The sequence below is a fragment of the Pristis pectinata genome, chromosome 4, assembly GCF_009764475.1.
Source record: "Pristis pectinata isolate sPriPec2 chromosome 4, sPriPec2.1.pri, whole genome shotgun sequence".
Classification (NCBI taxonomy): domain Eukaryota; kingdom Metazoa; phylum Chordata; class Chondrichthyes; order Rhinopristiformes; family Pristidae; genus Pristis; species Pristis pectinata.
The window spans coordinates 99922797-99949361 of NC_067408.1; the positions used below are offsets into that span (position 1 = coordinate 99922797).

The 26565-nt window shown below is 38.3% G+C and overlaps 1 protein-coding gene across 3 annotated transcripts in view; it reads left to right on the plus strand.

Moving 5' to 3' along the window:
* LOC127569877 (zinc finger protein 654-like) overlaps window positions 1-26306 on the plus strand; it is a 41771-nt gene extending 15465 nt beyond the window's left edge. Inside the window, exons 3-9 of one of the 3 annotated variants that reach the window (XM_052014866.1) lie at window positions 1674-1755; window positions 1963-2098; window positions 9824-10026; window positions 10263-10399; window positions 13706-13847; window positions 17926-20422; window positions 22137-26306. In XM_052014866.1, the coding sequence (XP_051870826.1) occupies window positions 1674-1755; window positions 1963-2098; window positions 9824-10026; window positions 10263-10399; window positions 13706-13847; window positions 17926-20422; window positions 22137-22144 (3205 nt within the window). In that variant the 3' untranslated portion in view covers window positions 22145-26306. Of the gene's footprint in view, window positions 1-1673; window positions 1756-1962; window positions 2099-9823; window positions 10027-10262; window positions 10400-13705; window positions 13848-17925; window positions 20423-22136 lie in introns of those variants that run through there. The other 2 variants (XM_052014867.1, XM_052014868.1) reach the window with 2 other exon arrangements.
* The last annotated feature ends 259 nt before the right edge of the window (window positions 26307-26565 follow it).

The following is a 26565-nucleotide window of genomic DNA, read 5'->3' on the forward strand; positions in this document are numbered from 1 at the left end:
CCACCATTCACAGCCAGATGTGGGAGGATTACAAAGCCTCCGTCTGATCCGTTGATTTTGAGATTGCTCAGCACCGCTTATTGAATGTTGCCTGTCAGGCAAGTAGTCCTGTGTCACAGCTTCAGTAGGCTGGCCATCATTTTTCGGTATACCTGGTGCTGCTCCAGGCATCCTTCTGTGCTTCTCATTGTATTCGAGAACATATTGCTTGGACTGAGGCCAACTGGTCAACTACCTCGAATGTCTTCCTGTTTTACCGTAGTCTAATGAGCCACATTAATCTCAGATTACTTCAGAACTACCTATAAAGTCGCATTTTTTCTGATTTCTTTCTCCCTGCTTTCCCTCTCCAAGCACCATCAGCTGTTTTAACGCTGTTCCCACTAATCTACTAAGCACCATCCATCTCCAGCCTGCCTTTTCTCCAAAATTCTTGGTATTGTTGTAGATAGTGTAATTTATGTCCATCTTTCCTGTCAGTTGTCAACAGTGTGCACCTCACTATCAACTTTGGTCTCCTCTTGTGAAGCATCTTGGGTCATCGTGCCATGTTACAGGCACTTATGTGAATACATCTTGTTTTTAAAATAATCACATAATATGAAATGCCTTTCTCCAACCTCTTCTTCCATACATACACAGACTAAAGCATTTGTTGGATTAAAAAATAATGTTGTCTTGTGTAAGGCTGCTGTAAGTTTTGCTTAGATTCTTTTTGTTAGGACATCATTATTGGACTGATAATTTCTATTTTTTTGACAAAGGACACTGTGTCAGTGTGTTTATTTTAGTCTTGCTATTAAAGCAGAGTATAGACCAAAGTAATTTTGGGGCAAGTTTCTGACAGCCAGCCTAATTGAATAATGGAGATGTATTTGAATATTTGTACCTGGACTCAGACTCCATGTTGAAGCAGGAACTTGCAAAGGTATGGCATGACAAATGGTCCAGAATATAACAAAACCAGATCTTGCCAGAGATGTGGGAAGTTATTTTAAAGAATAATATTCATTAAAAGGACAGGAAGTTTTAAACTCTTATGTGATCAAGGTTGAATGTAGTTTCTTTATTGGCTTTTATTATTTTGCATTTTTTTTCCATATAACTAAATCGTGATCATTTCAAATATCTGTACTTTCTTGATCAATTTTATAAATATTGCTTGAATGGAATTTCCCCAGCAGTGACGAGCTTTTATGCAGTGCCTTTAAATTGGCAAAATATCTGAAGGCATTTCACAAGCATTATCAAAAACTAGGTTTATCGGGTAACTTCAACTGGCATCAAAACAAAATTAATCAGTGAGTGGGTTCAGTAAGTTTGCTCTCTCCCCCGATTTCTCAGCCATAGGAGGAGCATCAAAAGGGTAGCAATGTCCCAAGAGATTTAAAAATAATAATTAATTGTGATTACTATTCCTGATTGTTAACAGAAGCATTTTGCCAGAAGAACATTTGTGAGGGGCCAGATGGAGTCCACTGATATTGTCCGACAGCAAGTGCTTGGTATCGGGCATACTTCCTACATAATGATCACTTGAACACGATACTGACCATTGGAATTTTAGGAACATTATAACTTAAATATTACAGAATCATTCAGGGAATAGTGATTAAAAATAAACTTTTCTCTTTCCTTCAATTAATTCTATTTTCAACATGTATTTTTCATAGGAGCTGCTTTGAAGTATTGCTATATTGTAGGGAAGATGACTCGTCAAAAGAGTTTTGGGAAGAATTTTTAAAAACCATTCAGGTAACATTTGCAATTTTACCTCTCAAAGCTGTTGGTGACAGTGGTTAATAATGGGGTAAGATAGTTTCAAGAAAAAATGCAGTTTATTTATAGCTGCTGAATTTTGGAATGTTTCATTTCAGTTATTTTTAGCACCACTTTTATATTAAAATCAATAATTTTGATCCTATTTCACAATTGTAATTAACATTTTTTTCTCCTCTACAGGAATGTTACATTGTTTTACAAAAGGACTTGAATGCAGAACTTGATGTACTTATCAGGATGAGTAAAAATGGAGGACCATGGCAAAATCCAGTTCTGATGTCCATCCTTAACCAAGAGTTAGTTACTCAGGAATTAGGTACTGTAATTGATGTCCTGAATATGAGGTAGTTTGTCAAGTTATGTTGTCAGTAGTTCTTTTCGTTCTCCTCCTCCCCTTCAACATATTGAATACTTTAATCTATCAGCACTAAAATCTTGTTTCTAGGCTATCCGTCTCCATGGATGAAATCCTGAAGTATGCTGAGATTGTAATGGTTCCGTTTTATACGATTCTTACCCTATGGCTACACATTTTCTTTCCATTCTCTGTTCCTGTAAAGTCCTTACTAAGAAACATTTGAACTCATTCCTCATACTTCTAATGCTAAGTGTGGCTGTCTCTTTCAATACTATGGTGTTTTGTGGTTTAACTTCAAACTTTGAGCTTGAATTTTTTTTTCTTGAAAACTTGTATGATTGTTACAACATCTTAACAGCAAACGCTGTTACTTAAACATGCTTCAGAAAGAAAATGACACAAGTGTCAAATGCTATTATTTGTATTCCTTAATTTTCTGGTTTACAAACCTGGAAGCTCTTCACAAGTAATTATTGTGAACGTCAGGGCAGACCAGGCACAGGGGACTGCTATTGATTGGGAGTCACAGGCTGCCTGTCAGGAGCTGACTGGGTAGAGTCCTTGTTGAAGGCTCTTTGAGCTCTTCGGTATTGAGTTCCCTGCAGTATTGTTTCTGTTGTCAGGTTGATGGCATTGACAGAAAGGATGAAGTGGTGATGGTTGGTTCAGCCATTACCAGAACATGTCATGGCACAAATGGTGTGGATACCCTTGCTGCCCTTCACTCAGACAATGAAGGTGCAGGTCCTAATACTTGTGGATGTTGCCATCAGGTCTTGTACCTGTCGCTCTTCGGCTACACAATTAGCTATGGCAATATTGTGTTCCAGGCATTTTGTCAGAAGGAATGCATTAAAGTTAGATTTCTCCACTCCACTCCTTGCCAATTGAAACTTTCCAGTGGTTTATTATCCTTCTCAATTTTACCTGAAGCCACGAAAGAGGATCAGTTTGTCTGTTTTAGGGACTTATGCCAGGGATTATTTAAGGTTGGAGTAGAATTGCTCTTTGGCCTCATCTGTTGCTTCCTGAATAGGGCTGTAGTATGCTGGTTCTACATTAAAGTGAGCTGGTCACAAGATGTTTGATTGTTCCACTGGGTCAGTCACCAAGATCCCAGACTAGATTGTGCTTGATGGTGAAGCTAATCTGAATATGGCATTCTTCTTAAGATTTGTCCTTCCAAAAGACGGTGTACCTGCTACCTTGTTCTTTTGAGGTGGTCTTGTCCATTGTGTCTCGCTCAGGGCAGTTAATTCATTGATAGAATTCTCAGGCTAAGAGAACAGTGCAATGTTTGGGGCTATCACTGTGTGTTATCCATAAGAATCTTGGTGTTCCAGGTCGCAAACTTTAATTTGAGAAGTGAATAATTGTGTTTTCGTTTTGAATACAAGTTGGCTTTTGCAAGGAAGCTACACCATGAATTTAATAAATACGCACATCTGCTGTGTGCATATACAGCCCCAACCTGTCTTATTGTCCATTTGCTCCAAGAGGCCGGTCTGCATCCTGTACTATGGAAGTAATGGCATATGTCTTGACCAATGCAACATTGGCAGTTAGCTCAGAGGATCGCAGTGTGCCAGTATTGACATGTTGTTGGGGCCCTCTCCAACATGTGGCTCTGGTGGCTGTCATTTTCCTAGGCACTGAAACTGGTTTGATGAAAATGATTGATTAATCAAAAACGTAGGGTGTTTTTGGACGGGAAGCATAATCCTCAAGGAAAATGCAAATGTATTTACAGGCCTCAGAAGGCAGAGGTTGAACAGAAAACTTGTGACCTAAAGCACAATGGTCGCCACCAAGTGCAGAAACTCCAACAATAAGCATGATGTGCATAGATATTTCAGTACTGTTTACACTATCCGTGGCAAAGGCCAAAGAATTTAGAGAAAATCAAAGACAGCGAAGCAGTTGGCACCAAAGAGGCACTTAGAAGATTCTTGTTGCTCAAACCACCATTGCAGTTAATGGCAGTCATTAATTTGCTGATCTAAAGCCTGTTTTTATACTACATTATTTGATGCCCTCATTGTACAAAAGTCCTTTTCTTACATTGAAATGAAGTGCTAAAATGTGTTTGCTGAATGGGACATTGAGTCAGAAGTTAGATATCTCGCTAACAAGAGAAACCTAGATATATTTCATCCTTTTGAAAGAATTAATCTATACCTAGGGGTGAAGATGGATGGAGAGTGCTGAGTTGCAATTGATTTAAAAAAAAATCACACATCATTAAGTCCAGTGTTCAAGTTAATATAATTGGGCATCTTTAGAGATTTTTTTTTGCTTTGAGGTGATCAAAATTTACTATCTAAACTATTATTTTGAAATTTAAACTTGTGTCTGATTTTCTTTTTCAAATTTTCCCATCTATTACTTGGCTCTCTATTGAATTATAATGTCTAGAATCCTGGAAGTTAGATAGACATGGAAAGAGAAAGATGATGCAAAGTTTAAAAACTTAGACAGTTGCAACAATTAAGTATTCAAGCAGCTTAACTTAATTTTTTTCCAGTTATTGAATCCCAAAATAGAAATTCTTGACAGATATTGATACATTCAATGTTGATTACTGAAACGTACAATGTAGAAGAGAATTGCTACATAAAACCATCGATGTTATTCTGTAAGTGAACAACATTTGGCCAATTTAATGCACTTACAGCCCAAGGAACACCAAATTAAAATGTAAAGAAGTCATACAAAGCATTGAATCCATCTAAAAGAAGTTCTAAATCTCTGTTTTGATGGGCAACTGCATTTGTCAGCTTGGAGATTATTATTTTCAATTTGGCCACTTGCATCACTCTCTCAGAGAATAACAGCAGATATGAAATCAAAGCAATCAGAATTAGGTTTATTATCAGTGACATGTTGTGAAATTTGTTGTTTTGCGGCAGCAGTACAGTGCAAGACATAAAAACGTAAAAATTACTATAAGTTACAAAAATAAATATATATAGTGCAAAAGAGGAATAATGAGTTAGTGTTCATGGACCATTCAGAAATCTGATGGCGGAGGGGAGAAGCTGTTCCTGAAACATTGAGTGTGGGTCTTCAGGCTCCTGTACCTCCTCCCCAATGGCAGTAATGAGGAGAGGGCATGTCCCAGGTGGTGAGGGTCCTGAATGATGGATGCTGTCTTCTTGAGCACTGCCTCTTGAAGATGTCCTCAATGGCGGGAAGGGATGTTCCCATGATGGAGCTGGCTGAGTCTACAACCCCTTGGAGCCTCTGTACCAGGCAGTGATGCAACCAGTCAGAATGCTCTCCACCGTACACCAGTAGAAATTTGCAAGAGTCTTCCGCGACGTACCAAATCTCCTCAAATTCCTAATGAAGTAGATCTGCTGGCATGCCTTCTTCGTGATTGCATCAATGTGTTGGGATAGGTCCTCTGAGATGATGACGCGTAGCAACTTGAAACTGTTCACCCATTCCACCGCTGACCCCTAAATGATGACTGGTGTGTGTTCTCCCAACTTCCCCTTCGTGAAATCCACAATCAGTTCCTTGGTCTTGCTGACATTGAATGTGAGGCTGTTGTTGCGACACCACTCAACCAGCCGATCTATCTCACTCCTGTATGCCTCTTCATCGCTATCTGTGATCCTGCCAACAACGGTGGTGTCATTGGCGAATTTATAGATTTGAGCTGTGCCTAGCCACACAGAGAGAGTAGAGCAGTGGGCTAAGCACACATCCTTGAGGTGCGTCCATGTTGATAGTCGGTAAGCAGGAGATGTTGCTACCGATCCGCAATGACTGTGGTCTTCTGATAAAAAAGTCGAGGATCCAGTTGCAGAGGGAAGTACAGAGGTCCAGGTTTTGAAGCTTGTTGACTAGTACTGAGGGGATGATGGTGTTGTATGTGAGCTGTAATCGATAGACAGCAGCCTGACGTACGTTTTGCTGTTGTTTAGGTGCTCCAAGCCGAGTGGAGAGCCAGTGAGATTGCGTCTGCTGTAGACCTATTGTGGCAGTAGGCAAATTGCAGTGGATCTAGGTCCTTGCTCAGGCAGGAGTTAATTCTAGCCATGACCAGCCTCTCAAAGACTAAATCACAGTAGATGTGAGTGCTACCGGGTGATAGTCGTTGAGGCAGCTCACCTTGCTCTTCTTGGGCATCAATATGATTGATGTCTTTTTGAAGCAGGTGGGAACCTCTGACTGCAGCAGTGAGAGGTTGAAGATGTCCTTGAACAGTCCAGCCAGTTGGTCGGCACAGATTTTCAGTGCCTTGCCAGGTACATTGTTGAGGCCTGACGCCTTGTGAGGGTTCACTCACTTAAAGGATGTTCTGACTCAAGCCTCTGAGACAGAGATCACGGTCGCCAGATGCTGTGGAGATTTGTACAGGTATAGTGTTATTCTCCCTTTCAAACTGTGCATAAAAGGCGTTGAGCTCATCGTGGAGTGAAGCATCACTGCCATTTATGCTGTTAGGTTTCGCCTTATAGAAAGTAATGGCATGCAAACCCTGCCACAACTGTCGTGTGTCTGATTGTATGTCTAACTTCACACAGAATTACCTTTTCGCTCTCATAATGGCCTTCCGTAGGTTGTACTTGGACTTCTTGTAGGGTTCTGGATAGCCAGTCTTGAACGCCACAGATCTAGCCCTCAGCAGGCTGCGAATCTCCTGGTTCATCCAGGGCTTCTGCTTTGGGAAAACTCAATACGTTCTCGACAGCACACACTCGTCCAAACAGGTCTTGATGAAGTCAGTGACAGCCATGGCATATTCATTCAGATCCGAAGATGAATCCCTGAATATGGCACAATTGTTCATTGCTTGAAAAAAAATCAGATAATCCTGGCTAGGCATTCCCTGAAAGTGTTCTATCTGTATACACTTGTGGAAAACCCAAATATTTCACTAAAAGTTAATATTTAAACATTCTGTTGAAATTAACCTGAATGTAGAGCATTGTTTGAAGCTATACAAATATCCTGGTTAAAAAGAACAAGCTCGATCCTAGCTATGGTTGTTCAATTTATCGAAGTGCTAGTGTTTAGTAAAGTTTATTTAAGATCTTTTTTTTTAAACAAGATGTTTCTTTATAAGGATTTAAAAATATGATTTGTCTATGTAGTGGCAGGAAGTATAATGGCTAATGTCTGCCTTGTTCCTAATTCATCATAATTTCAGCTAATTATGTTGTCAATTTGGATGATGTGGCCTTGGATTTGAAATTGAGAATCAGTATGTATTTGGATTAATCCAAATAGGTTGCTGCAGGATGGAGTCAAGGGTGATCACATCATGGTCGTTTGCAGTTGAGAAGGTTCTCGGTGTTACTTCCAGTAGGCATTGAAAACATGTCTGTACCTGAAGAATTCAGCCTCATTCTTGGCACTCATTAGGCTAGTGCATTGGGAGTTTGGGCTGCAAATGGCTTTGAGAGCATTGAAGAACCTAACATGTATGTCTGTCAGCAAATTGCTGAGAATCCAGTGCTTTCTCCATCCACCAAGTGTTCCTAAGGTCATGGGTTTTCTACTTAACCTTTAGTTTCAGGTGCCTGTAAAATTGTTTCTTTTCTCTTGAGGAATGGATCAGTTTACAGCCTGGGAAGACCTTCCATTTGCAATTAATTAACACCTTAATCTCCCAGTCATTCTCTTCAAACCAATCCTAATTCTTTGTGGTGGAGAAGCACATGAATTGTGGACACTGTGTGAGATGCTGTCTGATAAGAGTTACCATCATTGTGTTCTTGAGCTTTGATATTGATTTTATTGCGGGCAGCGCTTCTGTGATGCTGATGCTTTGGGGCTGCGTTGACTCGGCGGGCTATATTGGGCCAGCCACATTGCTCTCGTCCTCGACATGACTCCCAACATAGTTTATTCTGAGCTCTGTCACAGGAAAAGATTACTGGGCAACAGAAGACAAGATTCAAGGATCTAGCATCTAGGAATCTTTGACTGCTCAAAAAGTGGCGAAGAAGTATTAGATATGATATTGAGAACCTCAAGTCCATGCCTCAGGAGTGCACAGAAGTCCTGCACGAGTGGCAGAAGGAGGGCACCATCTCAAATTAGCCATCTGCTCAGTCCATTGGGCACCTTCTCTACCTGTAGAAGAGTCTGCAGTTCCCACATTGGCCTAATTAACCAACTCGGAACACTCAAAAGTCATCCTTAATCCCAAGGGACTGTTTAAGAAGAGTTGAATAAACAGGTTGTTTTCTGTTTAGTCAGTAACACAAGCTGAAGAAACTGTATAGATTTTTTTAAGATTGAGAATCAATATACATAGAACAGCAAAATAGAGCAGATAAGATATGAGATGAGATTTATATGGGATTGGATATGATGAATAGTGGTAATATACTAAAATTACCCAAATTTTTCTATTCTGGATGCTGATAGTTCTGGTCTTCTGCTGGAACCTTAATTCTGTGTCTCAAAAAGGTCATTTTAACCAAAAGCAATTGTGTTTAAATTGATAACTACATACTTATATTTTTCCATAAGAAGTCTTTGAATAATAAATTGAAGCTGAATCTTGGCTGATTATTTTGTTGTAGGAAGCTATCAGTGATTATCATTGTTCTGCCACATACCCAGCTGAACTCAGCTAGATCAGTTCATGACAGAAAGTGACCTTTGGACCTACATTTGTATTCACTAAGCTGCAAGAGGATCATTAAACTTTAACTCTTAAAAGCAAACTTATTAAATATTATAAAGTACAAAACCTGTTCTAAAGATTTGGGCACCCAGAACTTCAACTAAAAACTTGGGAAGCAACAATGCCGAGGAGACTTTAATTTCCCTGAATGTGTAAGCAGTCATGGTTAAAGCAGCAAAGGAAATTGCCTAATCAACTATTTTGATTTAATTCTGAGCCTGTTTAGTACTTGGGGGTGGTGCATATTTATTCAGATCCTTAATGCAAGCTAAAATCATTTTGATTTATTTTGCCATTTTGTCTAAATTGTACAACTAAATTTGAATAACCAGTTGCTCATTCAGAGTGGTATTTTTAAGTACACAATTAACTAAAAGGTTTTTGTGTTCATGTGTGTATATTATTTTAACTGCAGTTTCTCACGGGTGTGTATTAAAACTTAGTTTATCTTCAGAACAACTGGATGCGTGGGATATTAATTGTTAAAAAGGCTCGCCCATCAACAATCTATCAAATTAAAAGAAATGTTGGGAATTGCACTTGTCCTGTCAAAGGTGTCATTTTATCAAACAGATTGAAAAGATTGCACATTTGCAGCTTCTTTCTGTCTTTCAATGATCAACTTGCTCGGCAGTTCCATCTGCTATTCCATCTGCTGATCCAATATATTTTAACAGGCAACGATAGGATAGATATATGTAGGGCTGTTGGTTTGACACATCATTTGCCTTGCTTTCATGGTGTGAATTTGTATTGGAAAAATATTGCATGGAAACATGCATTCAATTTGCGTTTTCTTTTTATAGAGACATTTGTTTGTTATAAGCACATATAAAGTAAAATTGATGAATTTATAAATAGGATCATCAGTTTTGATGTTGTACTAGTAGTAATATGTTTTCATATTTGCTGATATTGCATTTTTATTGTTGATTTGCCTATGTGTGGTATTAGACTAATCTAAATTAGGGTTCTGACAAGAACAATCTGGTGGACTTCATTTTGTGTTCCTGTCCATTGTGTGCTTCTTACAGTAGATGAATATTTGGGATCAGAATCTCCGGTGTTCTTTGAATATAGAGTGAAATACTTGATGAAGTACAAGCATATCAGAGAAGCAATGACACTGACCAAATACTGTGTGAATCACCCGCAGACTGGCAAAAACAAGTACTTTCTCCACCTATTTTTAACGTGGTTATGCCGCTCATTCCCAGAAGAAATCATGTTGCAGGAGGTAAGGTCTTGCGTGAGTTTTTGTAAATATTAACAGAAAATATAAAATTTCACATATACTTTAGTGTATTTTTTTTTAACCAGAAAATGTGACCATGAGAGGACCTGGGAAAGAAACCTTCTAAAGGAAGGACGCACTTTATAATAGCAATTATTTTTCTTGAATACATGCAAGATTTTGCAAAATATTAGGGCAAGATGAGGTTTTTACTTTTCTCCATTTGTTTTTGCTCAAAGATTGCTAGAATTGACTGCCAGGAAGCCCTTGATGTTATTTGCAGACTGGATTCAGAAGGACAAGTGGAATTGTCTTGGATATTGTGTGTGGCTTTCCTTACTCAGCAGCTAAGAAATGGAGACATGTATTGTACTAGGTAAATATTCTGCTTCTTTTTGTAAGTGCCATCTCAGATATTAAGCAAATTTTAAAAGGATCTTTGTTTACTTAAAAAATAAAAAAATTTAAATATTCAAGATCTGCATCTTGCATTTCCCTTTGCCTGGTATGGACATAATGCAAATATCTTAAAATAAGTTAATTTTTTTGACAAGTAACTCATGATCTGTGGTTATTACCTACTGGATTCCATATAAAAATGTCAACATTTATTTGTTGTGGAAAAATATGTTTAGTTCAGATTACTTTGGCTAATAGGGAAATCTGCTTTAATAATGTAAATTGCTACGGATTTGGTCTTTTTGTATTATCAGCTTCTTGTTTTACATGGTTTAGTTTCGAATAAGTTCAAAGATTGCTATCTGTAATTTTTTTTTCAATTACTATGTTTCATGTTCTTTTTCTGAAAAATGCATTCATAGATTGTATGAATTTTATGACTAGTACAAGTAATAGTATAGTGTAATATTGACCCAGATTTTTTGACAGCATTTCTGCATGGCCCTGCCATTTCTTAAGATTAGTGCTAGTGAGTTTCAGGACTGCTGCATAAACGTGGAAGCACCAAGCTTACTGGGAAAGTTTTTCGAAGGGACTTGCTAAGATTCCTCAGCACTTATATTTGTGTTTATGCGAGGAAATCTGCTCTTGAATATTCTGCCAAGTTAGTCTTCTTGCAGGATCCGTTAACCGACCTCACTTTGGTAAGTCAGACCACCAGGCTGTGCTCCTTCTCCCTGCATACAAACTGAAACTGGAGGATCCAGTACAGAAAGTCATACAGTGGTGGTCTCAGGAAATAAATGAGCTTCTGTGCAACTGCTTTGAGTCGGTAGACTGGGCCATGTTCAAAAACTCGGCTGCCATCTTAGATGAGTATGTCATCACCATCATTGACTTTATCAGCAAGTGTGTTGAGGACTGTGTACCTAAGAGGACAATATGGGTTTTCCCAAACTGGAAACCATGGATGAACCAGGAGATCTAGGACTGCAGCATTCAAATCAGGTGACCCTGATCTTTACAAGAAATCAAGATACAACCTCTGTAAAGCTAGCAGAGATGCCAGGAGACCACATCAGTCCAAAATCGAGTCCCAGACCAGCTGTCAGTGTAAGATCAGTCTTCCAGGGAGTGAACCCGAGGAAAGCATCTGACCTGAATAGTGTCCCAGCCATGTCCTCTGATCCTGTGCAGATCAGCTGCTGGGGGTATTTGAAGACCTCTTTAACCTCTCCCTGCTTCAATCTCAGGTTACCACCTGCTTTAAGAAGACCTCTATCATCCTGGTACCTAAGAAAAACAAGGTAATGTGCCTAATGGCTACCGTCCAGTGGCTCTGATATCCCCCATCATGAAGTGCTTTGAGAGGCTGATTATGGCATGCACTAACTCCAGCCTCCTAGAAAACCTTGACCCACTGCAATGACGGATGCCATCTCCCTGGCCCTACACTCATCTCTGGAGCACCTGGACAGTAAAGGCACCTACGTTAAACTATTGTTTATTGACTACAGCTCTACCTTTAATACTATAATTCCAAGCAACCTCATCACCAAATTCTGAGACCTGGGATTCAACACCTCCCTTTGCAACCGGATCCTTGACTTCCAGACCAACAGACTGCAATCAGTAAGGATAGGCAGCAACACCTCCAGCACGATTATTCTCAACACTGGTGCCCCACAAGGCTGAGACCTCAGCCCTCTACTCCCTATACACTCATGACTGCGTGGCCAGATTCTGCTCTAACTCCATCTACGAGTTTGCAGACCATAGTAGGCCTTATGTCAAATAACAATGAGTCAGAATACAGGAAGGAAAGAGCTTAGTGATATGGTGCCATGGCAACAGCCTTTCCATCAATGTCAGCAAAGCAAAAGAGCTGGTCATTGACTTCAGGAAGGGGGCAGTGCACATGCTCCTGTTTACATCACTGGTGCTGAGGTCAAGAGGATTGAGAACTTCAAGTTCCTAGGAGTGAACATCACCAATAGTCTGTACTGGTCCAACCACATAGATGCCACGGCCAAGAAAGCTCACCAACACTTCTACTTCCTCAGGAGGCTAAAGAAATGTGGCATGTCCCCTTTGACACTCACCAACTTTTGTCGATGTACCATAGAAAGCATCCTATCGGGATGCATCACGGCTTGGTATGGCAACTACTCTGCCCAGGACCGCAAGAAGCTGCAGAGAGTTGTGGACACAGCTCAGCACATCATGGAAACCAGCCTCCCCTCCGTGGACTCTGTCTATACTTCTTGCTGCCTCGGTAAAGCAGTCAACGTAATCAAAGACCCCACCCACCTGGGACATTCTCTCTTCTCTTCTCCCCTCTCCCATCAGGCAGAAGATACAAAATTATGAAAGCATGTACCACCTGGCTCAAAGACAGCTTCTATCCTGCTGTTATAAGACTATTGAACGGGTCTCTAGTACGATAAGATTGGCTCTTGACCTCACAATCTACCTCATTTTGATTTGCACCTTATTGTCTAGTTGCAGACATTCTCTGTAGCTGTGATAATTTACTCTGCATTCTGTATTGTTTTACCTTACATTTTTAAAGTGAAAAAAATTAAAGCTTTAAAATTCATTTTTAATATTTTTTGAATGTCATGGATATTTAGAAGCATTGAAAAATTTAGATGGCTTTGATGTCATTCAAGGCCCTGTTGTCGCTGAGGACTTTCTTCTTGAGCTGTGTCAGCCAGCAAGGTTAGCCTTCCGAATTCAGAGTCTGGGGACTGGGGAACGCAGTTGTTGATCGTGGATTGCAGGACCCACTCAAGGAAAACCCAGGCTGTCAACAAGTCACTCTGTAAAGAAATGGCCTTAATCTAGTCTCCATTGGATTTCTTTCCCCCACTTTTGTTTAGACTTTCCCACTATAGCTCGAATATATTTGCTCTGTTCAAAATTACTAAAGTTCATGCAGTAAAGCAGTTTGTTGTCACTGTGCCAAATAATTTTATAATCATTCATAAAAGTAACTGAACTTGGTGTTTCCCCAGTGCATTGGTTTGCAGTATGTTATTAATATTACCTTTTACATTTATATGGAGAGTCACAATTGGAGTAAGTGGAAGAATGATCAGATTGGGGGGGAAAAATGGTTTTCATCCTTTAAAGTAAATTTACTTGCTCAAATCCTAGTTGAGCATGCCAAACTAGACATGATTAAATGACATGCTACTTAGTTAACATAAGTATGTAAATATCCTACAGTAATTCCTACAATAACTTCGTAATTTAATGATATCTACTTCATTTTACTTAGGGAATTGATATTAGTGTGGAGTAAGCTGCAGCTGAAACTTGATGCATCCAAGCAACACTTTTTAGAGAAGTGTCATCACCTTCTATTAACATCCAGAAATGTCAACCATATCTTTCTCTTTATCAGGGTTATTCAGAATGAGGTGAGTTACTATTGTTGCAATTTAAATGAAAGCTTGTGTAATTTCATTACTTTGGATAGTTTACCCACTGGAGCTCCCACTGTTTGCAAGTGAATAGGAGATGGTGTTTTGGACTTGACAGTTGATTTCTGGTAGACTAGATTTAAGAGTTGTTGTTATGCTTAAATTGTATAAAGCCCTTCTTCTACCATGCCTTGAATATATTGTTTAACTTTGAGCATCACAGGAAGAATACAGTGGCATGCAAAAGTTTGGGCACCCCTGATCAAAATTTCTGTTACTGTGAATAGCTAAGGGAGTAAAAGATGACCTGATTTCCAAAAGGCATAAAGTTAAAGATGACACATTTCTTTAATATTTTAAGCAAGGTTACTTTTTTTATTTCCATCTTTTACAGTTCCAAAATAACAAAAAAGGAAAAGGGCCCGAAGCAAAAGTTTGGGCACCCTGCATGGTCAGTACTTAGTAACACCCCCTTTGGCAAGTATCACAGCTTGTAAATGCTTTCTGTAGCCAGCTAAGAGTCTTTCAATTCTTGTTTGGGGGATTTTCGCCCATTCTTCCTTGCAAAAGCTTCTAGTTCTGTGAGATTCTTGGGCCGTCTTGCATGCACTGCTCTTTTGAGGTCTATCCACAGATCTTCGATGATGTTTAGGTTGGGGGACTGTGAGGGCCATGGCAAAACCTTCAGCTTGTGCCTCTTGAGGTAGTCCATTGTGGATGTTGAGGTGTGTTTAGGATCATTATCCTGTTGTAGAAGCCATCCTCTCTTCATCTTCAGCTTTTTTACAGACGGTGTGATGTTTGCTTCCAGAATGCAGCTATATAGGTCCCTGGTCAGACCCCACTTGGAGTATTGTGCTCAGTTCTGGTCGCCTCACTACAGGAAAGATGTGAAAGCCATAGAGAGGGTGTAGAGGAGATTTACAAGGATGCTGCCTGGAATGTGGAGCATGCCTTATGAAAGCAGGTTGAGGGAACTTGGCCTTTTCTCCTTGGAGAGATGGAGGATGAGGGGGGATCTGATAGAGGTGTATAAGGTGATGAGAGGTATTGATAGGGTAGATAGTCAGCGGCTTTTCCCCAGGGCTGAATTGGTGGCCACAAGAGGACATAGGTTTAAGGTGCTGGGGAGTAGATATAGAGGAGATGTCAGGGGTAAGTTTTTTTTACTCAGAGAGTGGTGAGTGTGTGGAATGGGCTGCTGGAAACAGTGGTGGAGGCGGATACAATAGGGTCTTTCAAGAGACTGTTAGATAGGTACATGGAGCTGAGTAAAATGGAGGGCTATGGGTAAGCCTAGTAATTTCTAGGGTAGGGACATGTTCGGCACAGCTTTGTGGGCCGAAGGGCCTGAATTGTGCTGTAGTTTTTCTATGTTTTATGTTCAAATTTGCTGGTATTTAATTGAATTCATTCTTCTTTCTACCAGTGAAATGTTCCCCGTGCCACTGGCTGCAACACAAGCCCAAAGCATGATCGATTCACCCCCGTGCTTAACAGTTGGAGAGGTGTTCTTTTCATGAAATTCTGCACCCTTTTTTCTCCAAACATACCTTTGCTCATTGCGGCCAATAAGTTCTATTTTAACTTCATCAGTCCACAGGACTTGTTTCCAAAATGCATCAGGCTTGTATAGATGTTCCTTTGCAAACTTCTGACACTGAATTTTGTGGTGAGGATGCAGGAAAGGTTTTCTTCTGATGACTCTTCCATGAAGGTCATATTTGTGCAGGTGTTGCTGCACAGTAGAACAGTGCACCACCACTCCAGAGTCTGCTAAATCTTCCTGAAGTCTTTTGCAGTCAAACGGGGGTTTTGATTTGCCTTTCTAGCAATCCTATGAGCAGTTCTTTCGGAAAGTTTTCTTGGTCTTCCAGACCTCAACTTGACCTCCAGCGTTCCTGTTAACTGCCATTTCTTAATTACATTACGATCTGAGGAAACGGCTACCTGAAAACACTTTGCTATCTTCTTATAGCCTTCTCCTGCATTGCGGGCATCATTTATTTTAATCTTCAGAGTGCTAGGCAGCTGCGTAGAGGAGCCCATGACTGCTGATTGTTTGAGGAGTCAGGGTATTTATAAAGCTTTGAAATTTGCATCACCTGGCCTTTCCTAACGATGACTGTGAACAAGCCATAGCCCTAACAAGCTAATGAAAGTCTGAGACCTTGGTAAAAGTTATCTGAGAGCTCAAATCTCTTGGGGTGCCCACACTTTTGCATGGTGCTCCTTTTCTTTTTTTCACTCTAAAATTGTACAAAACAAAAATAATACACTAATCTTGCTTAAAATGTTGAAAAGAATGTTTCATCTTTAACTTTATGACTTTTGGAGATCAGTTCATCTTCTACTCACTTAACTATTCATAGGAACAGAAATTTTGACCAGGGGTGCCTAAACTTTTGCATGCCACTGTATATTGGCTGTAGAGGAAAAGCAGCAAAGATTTATTATTATGGTTTTTGTTTAAATTAAGGTGTAATTCTGATTTGTGTAACATTCCCTGGTATCTGGAAGGTTTGTAGGGTATTTTGATTTGAGTTTTGAAGATAGTAGGGGAAAGCAATAGGGCAAATTGAACTGTAGGTTTGGAATTGTCTTCTGCAGATTGAAGTTGATATGAGGTCAATTGTTAGTTTTAAGTCTCGGGTTAATTTTTTCCACTCCAGGTATTAAGAGATGTGGGTAAAGATGATGTGTGGAATTGCATCACAGATCAGGCATTATCTCATTGAATGATAGTTTAGGCTTGAGGGTAAGGAACCTATCCATACTCATATGCCCCTGTTCATTTTGGAGATTTGGGGATTTTTGTTGCGATCAATTTTCGAGGAAGGCAGGAAGATTGTATTCACTGTATGTGGGTGATAACTGTTTATGACTTACTTATTCCACAACTGTAGCTTCTTTTACTTTAGTTATTGTTTGTCACTGAGTACTGCAGCACAGAAACAGGCCCTTCGGCCCATCTAGTCCGTGCTGACCTGATCTTCTGCTAGAAGCATCTACCTGCACCTGGACCAGATCCCTCCAAACCCCTCCCATCCATGTACCTATCCAAACCTCTCTTAAATGTTACAACTGAACCCGCATCTACCACTTCCGCTGGCAGCTCATTCCACACCTGCACCACCCTCTGAGTGAAGTAGTTTCCCCTCAGATTCCCCTTATACTTCACCTTTCACCCTAAACCTATGTCCTCTAGTTCTAGTCAGGTCCTCAAGTCCCGGCAACATCCTTGAAATTTTCTCTGCACTCTTTCAGGCTTATTGATATCTTTCCTGTAGGTAGGTGACCAGAACTGCACACAATACTCCAAATTCAGCCTCACCAACGTCTTGTACAACTTCAACATAACATCCCAACTCCTGTACTCAATGCCCTGATTTATGAAGGCCAATGTGCCAAAAGCTCTCTTTATGACCCTATCTACCTGTGACACCACTTTCAAGGAACCATGGATCTGTATTCCCAGGTCCCTTTGTTGTACCTCACACCTCAGAGCCCTACCATTCACTGTGTAAGTCTTACCCTGGTTTGTCCTTCCAAAGTAAAACACCTCACACTTGTCTGCATTAAATTCTATCTACTATTTTTCAGCCCATTAGCCTATTTTTCTAGCTGGTCTAGATCGCACTGCAAGCTTTTATAGCCTTTGTGCTTTAGACTTTTAAAAGAATTCTTAAGCCTTTATTTGCTATGCAAGTTTTTGATTGTTAATGCTTGAGCTTTTTTCTCGAGTGTCAAGTGGCTAAATTGTTCAGAGGAAAATTGTCCTTCACTGGTTTGTGGATTTTTTTTTGTTGTTAAGTTATTTCATTAATGGAATATACTGGGGGTATAACGACAGTACCACTCTTTTGCTATGACGTCTCCAAAAATGTAGTTTCTTTTCAATAAACTGTCTAGAATTATTCCTTATTCCAAATGGTTTTATATGATAATGCAGACTAGTGTCACATTGGAAGTCTAGGGAGAAATATATTTTGGCTACTTGATAATTTTACTTGTTCTCCTGTTTGTAATGTGAATACCTCCAAAACTTTGAATGTGTATTGTTTAAACATTGTAGGTTGGAGCTGAAGGCTTGCAATTCTGCGTTGAACTCTGTGCACGTGCTCTACGGATGGATTATCAAGATGAACCAAATACAAAAACTTTAGTGTGTAAAACGCTGTCATATCTGCTGCCAAATGATTTGGATTTCTGTAGAGCATGCACTATTACAGTTTTTTTCTCTGAGTGTACATTAGAAACTTTTCATGCTGTTGAAAATCTATACAGTCAGCCGGATCAGCCATACACTGAAGATACCAGCTCAGTTCCGAGCTTCCTTCGTTGCGAGCTGCTGCTTGTTTTAAAGAACACCTGGCCTTTTGATCCAGAATTTTGGGACTGGCGGATTTTGAAGAAAAATTGTCTTGCTCTAATGCGTGGCAAAGTGGCCTTAATTAAAGCTCGCGGAAGAGATCTATTTGTGAAGTTTGGAAACAACGCGTCAGCTAATATCAACACAGATATCAAGACCATGGAGAAACCTAACAGGTTGCAGCTCAGCCCAGGCACGTCCCGGGCAGATGGCCACAGTGCAGTGATGCATCGTTGTGTGTTGTGTAAAAAGGAGTTCCTTGGTGGGCATATTGTGCGACATGCACAGGTTCATCAGCAAAAAGGTGCCTTTCCTTGTCTCATTTGTGCAAGGAAGTTCAGATTGAGGGGACAGATGCTGAAGCATTTAAAGACTCACCTGAGGAAGATTCAAAAACAAGAACTTGCTGCACACAAAAATACTCAATCTTCCAGTGTTGCCAATGACGTGCAGGAAACCTGTCCCCTCACAAATGGAATTCCTGATGGAAAAGTATCAACTGCTTCAGAATCTGCAAATGCAGGTGAACAGAGTTATTGTAAAACGTTTACAGAAAATGAAGATTTTAAAGTTGGTGTTGATCTTCCAATTGAGCCACACAGTTCAGCTGGTCTGGATGGAGAACTGAATGAACACTTCAAAACTCAGGAAGATCCTAACAAAGATGTTGCTCCTGATACAGCTGCTGATAATGTTATAGGTGCTCAGCTGGCAAAAGAAGAGTCTGCTTCAGGTGTGGATGCTGTTCCAACCAAAAAGAAAATGAAGAGCAGTTTTCTTGCTAAGCAAAATTCAATAGGTCACAGAAATAATGGAGCTCTATGCAAACGAGAACAGGTAGAAGATGAAGCTGTGTCAAAAGAAAAAGCAGAAAATGACACAGGAAGTGAAGGTTTCCTTAATTGTCCAGGCCATGGCTGTTCAAAGGTATTTACTAAGATCCATTTTCTGATTAAACATGCACGGAAGTTTCACTCCTCCGATGAAAATGTACAAGATTACCTGATGGAGTGGTATAAAGGGAAGTGCCGTTATTGCCAAAGAAAATTCATTCACTCGCAGCATTTAATTGACCATCTAAAAAAGCATGTGTATCCCAAATTATTCTTCTGTTTACAATGTGGCTGTAGTCAGAGGTTTAAATCTGTTTCAGAACTTTTAACCCATACTGAGAGTCATAAAGTTTTTCAAGCACAGTGCAGCTTTGGCGACTGTGACAAGTTGTTTGATAGGGTTGATGTGCTTTATGAGCATGAGGCACAACATTACTTAAGTAGAAAACCTATCCACTTCACAGATTGTGACAAAAGAAAAAGTCAAACAAGTACAGTACTAAGCCATCAAGCAAAGGCAAATGAAGATAAATGTTTAGAAAATGAACAGAATGTTGTGGAATTCCCAGTTCCATCATGGAAGTCACGAAAAGAGTTATCAGAACCAAAGACCTACCTTCACAGTATGGCTGGCAAGCAAAGTGGAAATCAAAATGGAATAGGCACACTTAATGATACTCCACATGTTTCCATTGAATCGGATCAAAAAATGTTGACTGTTGAATCAGGCAAAATAAATTGTATTAAAAATGAACAAATTATAAATGGACACAGTAAACTGAAAGGGACTTTAATTAATTCAAATGCAGATACATTTTCCTCAGGTGATATGCCAAATGATGGCATTGTTGATTCGGATAAGGCCAGTCTTTCAACAGATGATTCAAGATCAGAGTCTACATCAGCAGTGTTGAATGATAGCATTTCAAAAGAAGCTTTAAGGGAAGAAGCTACAGCAGTGTCACAAAACAGTGGCAGTCTGTCACAGCAAAGCAAGACTCCTTCAGGTTTGCAATCATCCTCTAATCAAGAACAGAGTAGCAGTAGTAGTAAGAGTAGCAGCAGTAGTAAGAGTAGTAGCAACAGTAAGGGAGAATCTGAAAGCTGTGGCAGGCAACAAAAGTACTATAGGCCTCAGCCACCGAGCTACCTAGATGAAAGGTATATCAGTATGCCAAAACGAAGGAAGTTGGCCACCGACACAAACCAGTCTCCCACTTCACATGAGAATGCAGTTAATGTAAAAAATGATAGACACATATGTCGGAAATGTTTCAGGATCTTCAACAGCATTGAAGCATTGGAAGGCCACAACTCCCAGAAAAATTGTAGACCACTCTTTGTTATGGAATCGGATAGTGATGAGGGTAAGTACGTGATTAAACTTAAGTTATCAGAAGTATAAATAAGTGATTCAGTTAATAAAATTCATTGTATTTTTAATTGGGAAGCAGTACATCAGTTATACTTTTCTAAGAAAACTGATGAAATAGCTAATTAAACTTTTGTAAAGGGGTTGAAAAAATTGCTTAATAAAGATTCTTACATGTACCAAATCAAAGAATGCTTCAATACATGTGGCATAAAAAAATAAATCCAAAGCTGCCTGAAAACCATTTATGCAGTAATTGTGTAGCTTCCATTAATCTTGCACAGAAATATGTGCTGATATTTCTTGCAGAGTTCATTTGTCTAGAATGTAGCACAAATACAACAGTACATTTGCTATTATTGGTGGCGTTTTGATTGTCTTGGTCTGTCTTATCTCTGCTGCACCCCCTCTTCTATTTTTTAGATGCAACAACATTAACTGTAGTTTGGTTAAGCATAATAGAGGTGTCAGTTCAGTTACATCGAACCAATTACATGCGTGTTGGGTGAATTAGATTAAATTGTTTGCCAGTTGATAAATAGTGATAAATGTTTAAAGGTATACTTTGTATTTCTTAAGTGCTTCCATTAAGAGATATAAACACAGAGCTATAACAAAAAAAAGAGTTTAATATACAGTATCATCCATACAAACCGAATGATTTAAAGAAAGGCTTTCAATTAAAATATGGTTAAAATACTCCCAATAAAGGTGGTAAGCATAAGGATTGGTAAGTTTTGAGAGTCAGTAATGGATGACCAAAAAAACTGATGAAGTAGAAATTGAATATGAGAGTAAGTTTTATAAGAAATGTAGTAAATTAAGATCTGCTACAATGTAAAAGGAGAATAGTAAAAACGTGTTTGAATACACTGAAGACAAAGTATAATGAGGAATAATGGAATGATTGAAGTATTAAACAAGGATTTTGTATGTGTCTTTACTGTAGAAGACACAAACATAACAGAAATAGTGAGGAACTAAAGATCTAATGATAATGAGGAAGTTAAAGCAATTATAAAATACTTGAGTAATTAAAGCAGCCAAAATGTGTTAAATCCTTTGGCTCTAGTAGCTTGCATCCCATTCTAAAAGATGCATTGATGATGGTCTTACAAAATTCCCTAGTTTCTGGCCGACTAGAAAAGTAGCAACCATAACACTGGTACTCAAGAGATTTTAAAAACATAGAATATCAAACTCCAGCAGTCCATTTTGCTGATATCAAATGACCTTGGCCAAGTTGCAACTCGTTTTTGGTTTGTGAATGCAGAAAAATTGTGGAAAATAGTGGAACGAGATCTGTATTTGAATATTTTTGTTCTACTTTGTTTTAGGTACATCATGTATAAATTAGTCCTTGCTGTAAATAATAAATTGACCCAGTGCATACTTGACTTGTGGAAAGCAAAATAAATGACCTTTTTGTATGCAGGTAGTTTTGTAAGAGCAATTTATAGGAAAGCACAAACTCAATATAGCTGCATAAACAGCAACAGCCTTTGACCAATTAATGTTTAAACTGCACAAGAAATCCCTGGTATTTATTTAACAATAGAAAATGAGGACATTTATGCAGTTATTAAACTGTTATAACTGAAGAGCTAGATGCAATTCTAATTCAAGTAGATTATACTGTCTCTGTATGATAAAATTTACTTACTAAAAGGAATGTATGTGAATAATTGGGTATAATTTCTGCCCTTCAGGTGACTAGGAGTACCTTGCAAGAGAATGGCCATTCCGACATAGCAGTTGATAGTCAAACAAGAGAATCAACTTGCAGAGTTCATCTTCACTTAATCCAAGTGCCATGTAAGGACAGAAAGGGTCAAAGAAGACAAAATAGCAAACATCTGTCTTTTAAGAACACCAAAATTTAAAAGTAGTAGCACTTATTCAAGAAGTGCTCTTACACTGAAGAGTCTTGAAGTATGGAGAAAAATGTGATGCCTTGTAGAAATGGATATGAAGTGTGGAACCTTTTGTTTTACCACCTCAAATTGGAAACTTGTGTTTATTTTTAATTTGTGTTGGGCCAACAATCTAACAGCACAATAGAGAAGCACCTGAAGACTTGCATGGGTCAAATTTTGCTGGGGCTGAGCATTTTCCTGCACATTTTGGCTCAAATTTAAATGCTTGGATATAATTTGGGCTGATATCAAGGTATCTCAGACCTTGGTATTGACTGGATCAACTATTATCTCAATCATTGACGGTTAAAGGTTGAGGAAGAAAGAGAAGAATAGGTGAACTAGAGTCACATCAAGTACATATATGATGGAATGGAAATGTTTTCATCAAGAGAAAAAAAATAGAAAGGGAAATGAAGTTTTAAAAAAAATGAAATGTTTTTACCTTTTTAAGAAGAATATTACTACATAGGAATGAGATTTGATGGTTTAAAGTTTTCTCTTTCTGGGATGGGGAGATATTGGCATTGCATTAACTCATCATGGGATTAAAAGACCATGTGCTTCGAAGTATGAGCTCAGAAATGTTGCAGTAAGCTTTTGGGCTTTTAATATACAAACCCAAAAAATTCTTATAAATGGAAGGCTGAGGATGAGGGGCCTTTTATGGAGGCAAACAGTGGAGCAATGTAGATTGACCAGCAGGTTCTGGAGATTCACAGTGTACAGTGTATCCCTTCTTCCTCTGAATCTGCTGGCCAGTTTGTGGAATAAGCAACACTCTGCATCATGAACAATATCTATTCAGGTAGATTTGGCCCAACGTAGATGCCTTTGAGCACAATTCTAGCAGACCCAAGTTGGTTAAATTCAGCTGAAAACCTTAAAGCTGCTTATTATAATAGCTGAAGAGGATTGCTCACAAGTGGAATTACATATGTGGCTAGTTGTCTTCCAAAACAACAATGTTGAAGAGTTACTGCTCTCTGCATGTGCTGAAGAAATAAGAGATGAACACAAAGTTCAAATTTGACTAGCTTAATAAAGATTTTTTTTTCTTGATGCAATATCTTCTGTCGTAATGCAGTGAGGACATTAAATGAATGTATGTATTACTATTGTTAAAGCTATCCTATCAGTTATAAAACACTGGACTTTGACTCCCTGCTTTTCTATATTAGATTTTAAAGTTACAAGATGGCAAGTATAGCATGCACATCAATATGACATGCAGAATTCATAGCTCCTGAAGAAGTGTATTATTAGATTTTTTGTTTACCTCAACAAATGTGTTAAGTGTTATCCTAATCCACTAAAATATCTCTTGAAGCTTGTCAATTCTGAACATTTTGTTCATCTTCACAATAAACTTCCAAAGTAGGGTTAGTTACTTGCAAATCAGACTGATTTGGGGATTAAGTTACGAACATCATCATGATAATTACGTTCCTAAATTTCAAAATGAAAAAAAACGGTTGCTGAAATTTAAAACCTACCTTGATCAGAATGAGCAGTGGTTGCCTTTATGTAACAACTCTGAAAGTGCTCTAGGACTGAAAGATAACCAGTAAATATCTGCAAAACTAAAGACATTCTAATCCAGAGCATTACAAGGATTTTAAAAAAAAGCAATAAAGCCACATTTGAGGTAATATGGAAAAATCAATTTACATAGAAAACTCACTTATTGGGCAAACAAGCCTTCAGCTCAGATGCCTTATTTTGAGTGCAGGGATCCTTGGCTGTTGAAGAGTACAGGGCTTTGTTTTAAATTATCTTGTAGAATATAATTTTGTTTGCATTATATTCCGTGGTAGCCAGCAGTCTGCAAATCCAACATAGCATTTAAAGACAGATCATCACCAACTGAAAGATCTGTGTTAATGCTTTGTGCTGGCTTATTCAAAGCACTAATATGCATTTGGGAAACAAAACTGTAATGCAGGTGAAAAGGTAAATGCACTAAACTCTCTAATGTTGAAGAAGTCAACCTTTTCAGAATATTGCTTATAGTTATTTGCTCCCTCTGAATTTTACCATTGAAGTTGTAAAATATTGTAGATGCAGAGCGGAAAGGTGAAATGTTAGTACTCCACTCATGTTCTTTGACTCGGCAAAGGTCAACATCGGGACCAAGATCAGTCTCTGTTGATTATAACCTGTTACTGGAACTGGTTGTTATGCACCAAGATTGATACTCTGAGTGGAGGTAGAGGAAATAGTCACTTCTGCACATTTGGACCTGGAAAATAACATACTTCTCACTATATATTTTGAAAGCATATGAACATAGTATTTGGAAAGATGACTACCACAATGATGACCTGAGTGTGCACCTTTTGTTTTTAAAAAGTATTCTTAGATGCAAAAATATATAATACAGTGCAATTTTATTTTCCAGTAACTTGTGATGAAAAATGTCAGCCAACATTTATAGTTTGTTTTGCATTCATCTTGAACAGTCCTCTGGTCTGACAAACTGCATGCAATCCAACTAAATTTTAAAGATTAATTTGTTCTTTGCGTTTAAAATACATGTAGTATCACATATTGTGTGATTGTTTTCACATCAGTCAATATTCTCTTCAGTTTACTTTTTTGGATCAACACTAGAATGATTTAAATAAAAGTCAGGGCTGGATGAAGGCCTGAACAAAAGATCTGTACCCATATAAGGCAGAAGGAACATTGTTATTGATAAACTTAGAGAATAAACTTCTGTTAACTGTTAGGCAGGAACTGTAATTCATTTAATTTGGTAATTCCCTGAAGTAATAATGAAAATGTGGTGAGAAATATCATGTAGGTATAAATGAATCTGGAACGAGAGTTGAGCCAATTTGGGGTTGTAGCATCTTGTGATAAGGCCATTCGCTGTTTAAAATCTAGCTCCTAAATCTTGCAGACATTAAAAATTTCAGTTAAATGTTCAGAGATTAAATTTTATATTTGGGGCTTTTCCTACTTTTAGAATTGAGTATACTTAATTGTCTATTTTTAACATGTGCACTAAACTATGCTGGAAAATGTTTTCTATTGATAATTTCCAGTGAATAAGGAAAGTAATTATGTCTTAGAGGTTGTAGTTACTGTAAAATTTGCAGAGAAGCAAAATGTAAATTCTTGATGAGCATTATACTGTTTCAGAATATGATTTATCCATTCACAGTTACTGTTGTGCCTGTAATAAAATAATAATATACTACTACTGTTTTAAGTAGGAAAGTGTACATTTGAAAACTTTTTTTTACAATTTCTACAATTTGGTTGATTATTTTCAATTTAAACATTCTTGTAATTATTAGAGGTTAAATTATGAACGGGTGGTCTTTTAAAATTTAGATGGATTACATGGAAATAGAGCTTGCTTTGAAGAAAACAATTGCAGATCACAATAAATTGCCCTTCTGTCCATGGTAGAAGTTTTGTCCTTCATTGGCACTTTGGGGTATGGTTGTCATGCTCAGGTCATTTTTTGGGATTTTCCATCACAGCATTATTTTCCCTCTTATGATTTAAGAGTAAGCCTTTAAAGAACTATTTATTTCTTTATCAAAAAAGGCACTGACAACTAAGGGAGGAAAGCCTTATGGTATCAATGTTTTCTTATATTTGTAAATTGATATTGGAAAAGGTTTCCACACAAGATTAAATACACTTTTGAAATGATAACTTTTGCACTTTTCTCTATTGATTATTTGTATTGGGGCTATTTAAAATTTGATTATTTCTGGTTTAGCAAGTTCTACATTTTGTGCTTCCTTGTTGAACATTTGTACATTGTTCTACTTTTGTGCTTGTTAATACAAAGCTCAAGCTGAGCCATAATTGAACTGCAGTCATTCTGATGGATATGGCCTAAAAATTTTAATTTTGATGCAGTTCTGAAAACATGATTTGAAGAAAATAGGGTTTCTTTTGTATTTTGCCTGAATTTATTGATTAAAAAATCACTGTTGTCTCTATTTGTGGTTATTATTTTTCTGAAGTTCTAACTGCAAAATCAATGGAAGTCAACATATGGTGAGTAACTTGTATTGTGTTTTGTAATGGATTAAGAGATGATTTTGGGTGGTTTGATATAAATGTATTCTCTTCTCCCTACTCATCCCAAAAATGAGCATTGTAGCCTGAGGATAAGATGTCTTTATTAGTCACATGTACATTGGAACACACAGTGAAATGCATCTTTGCGTAAAAGTGTTCTGGGGGCAGCCTGCAA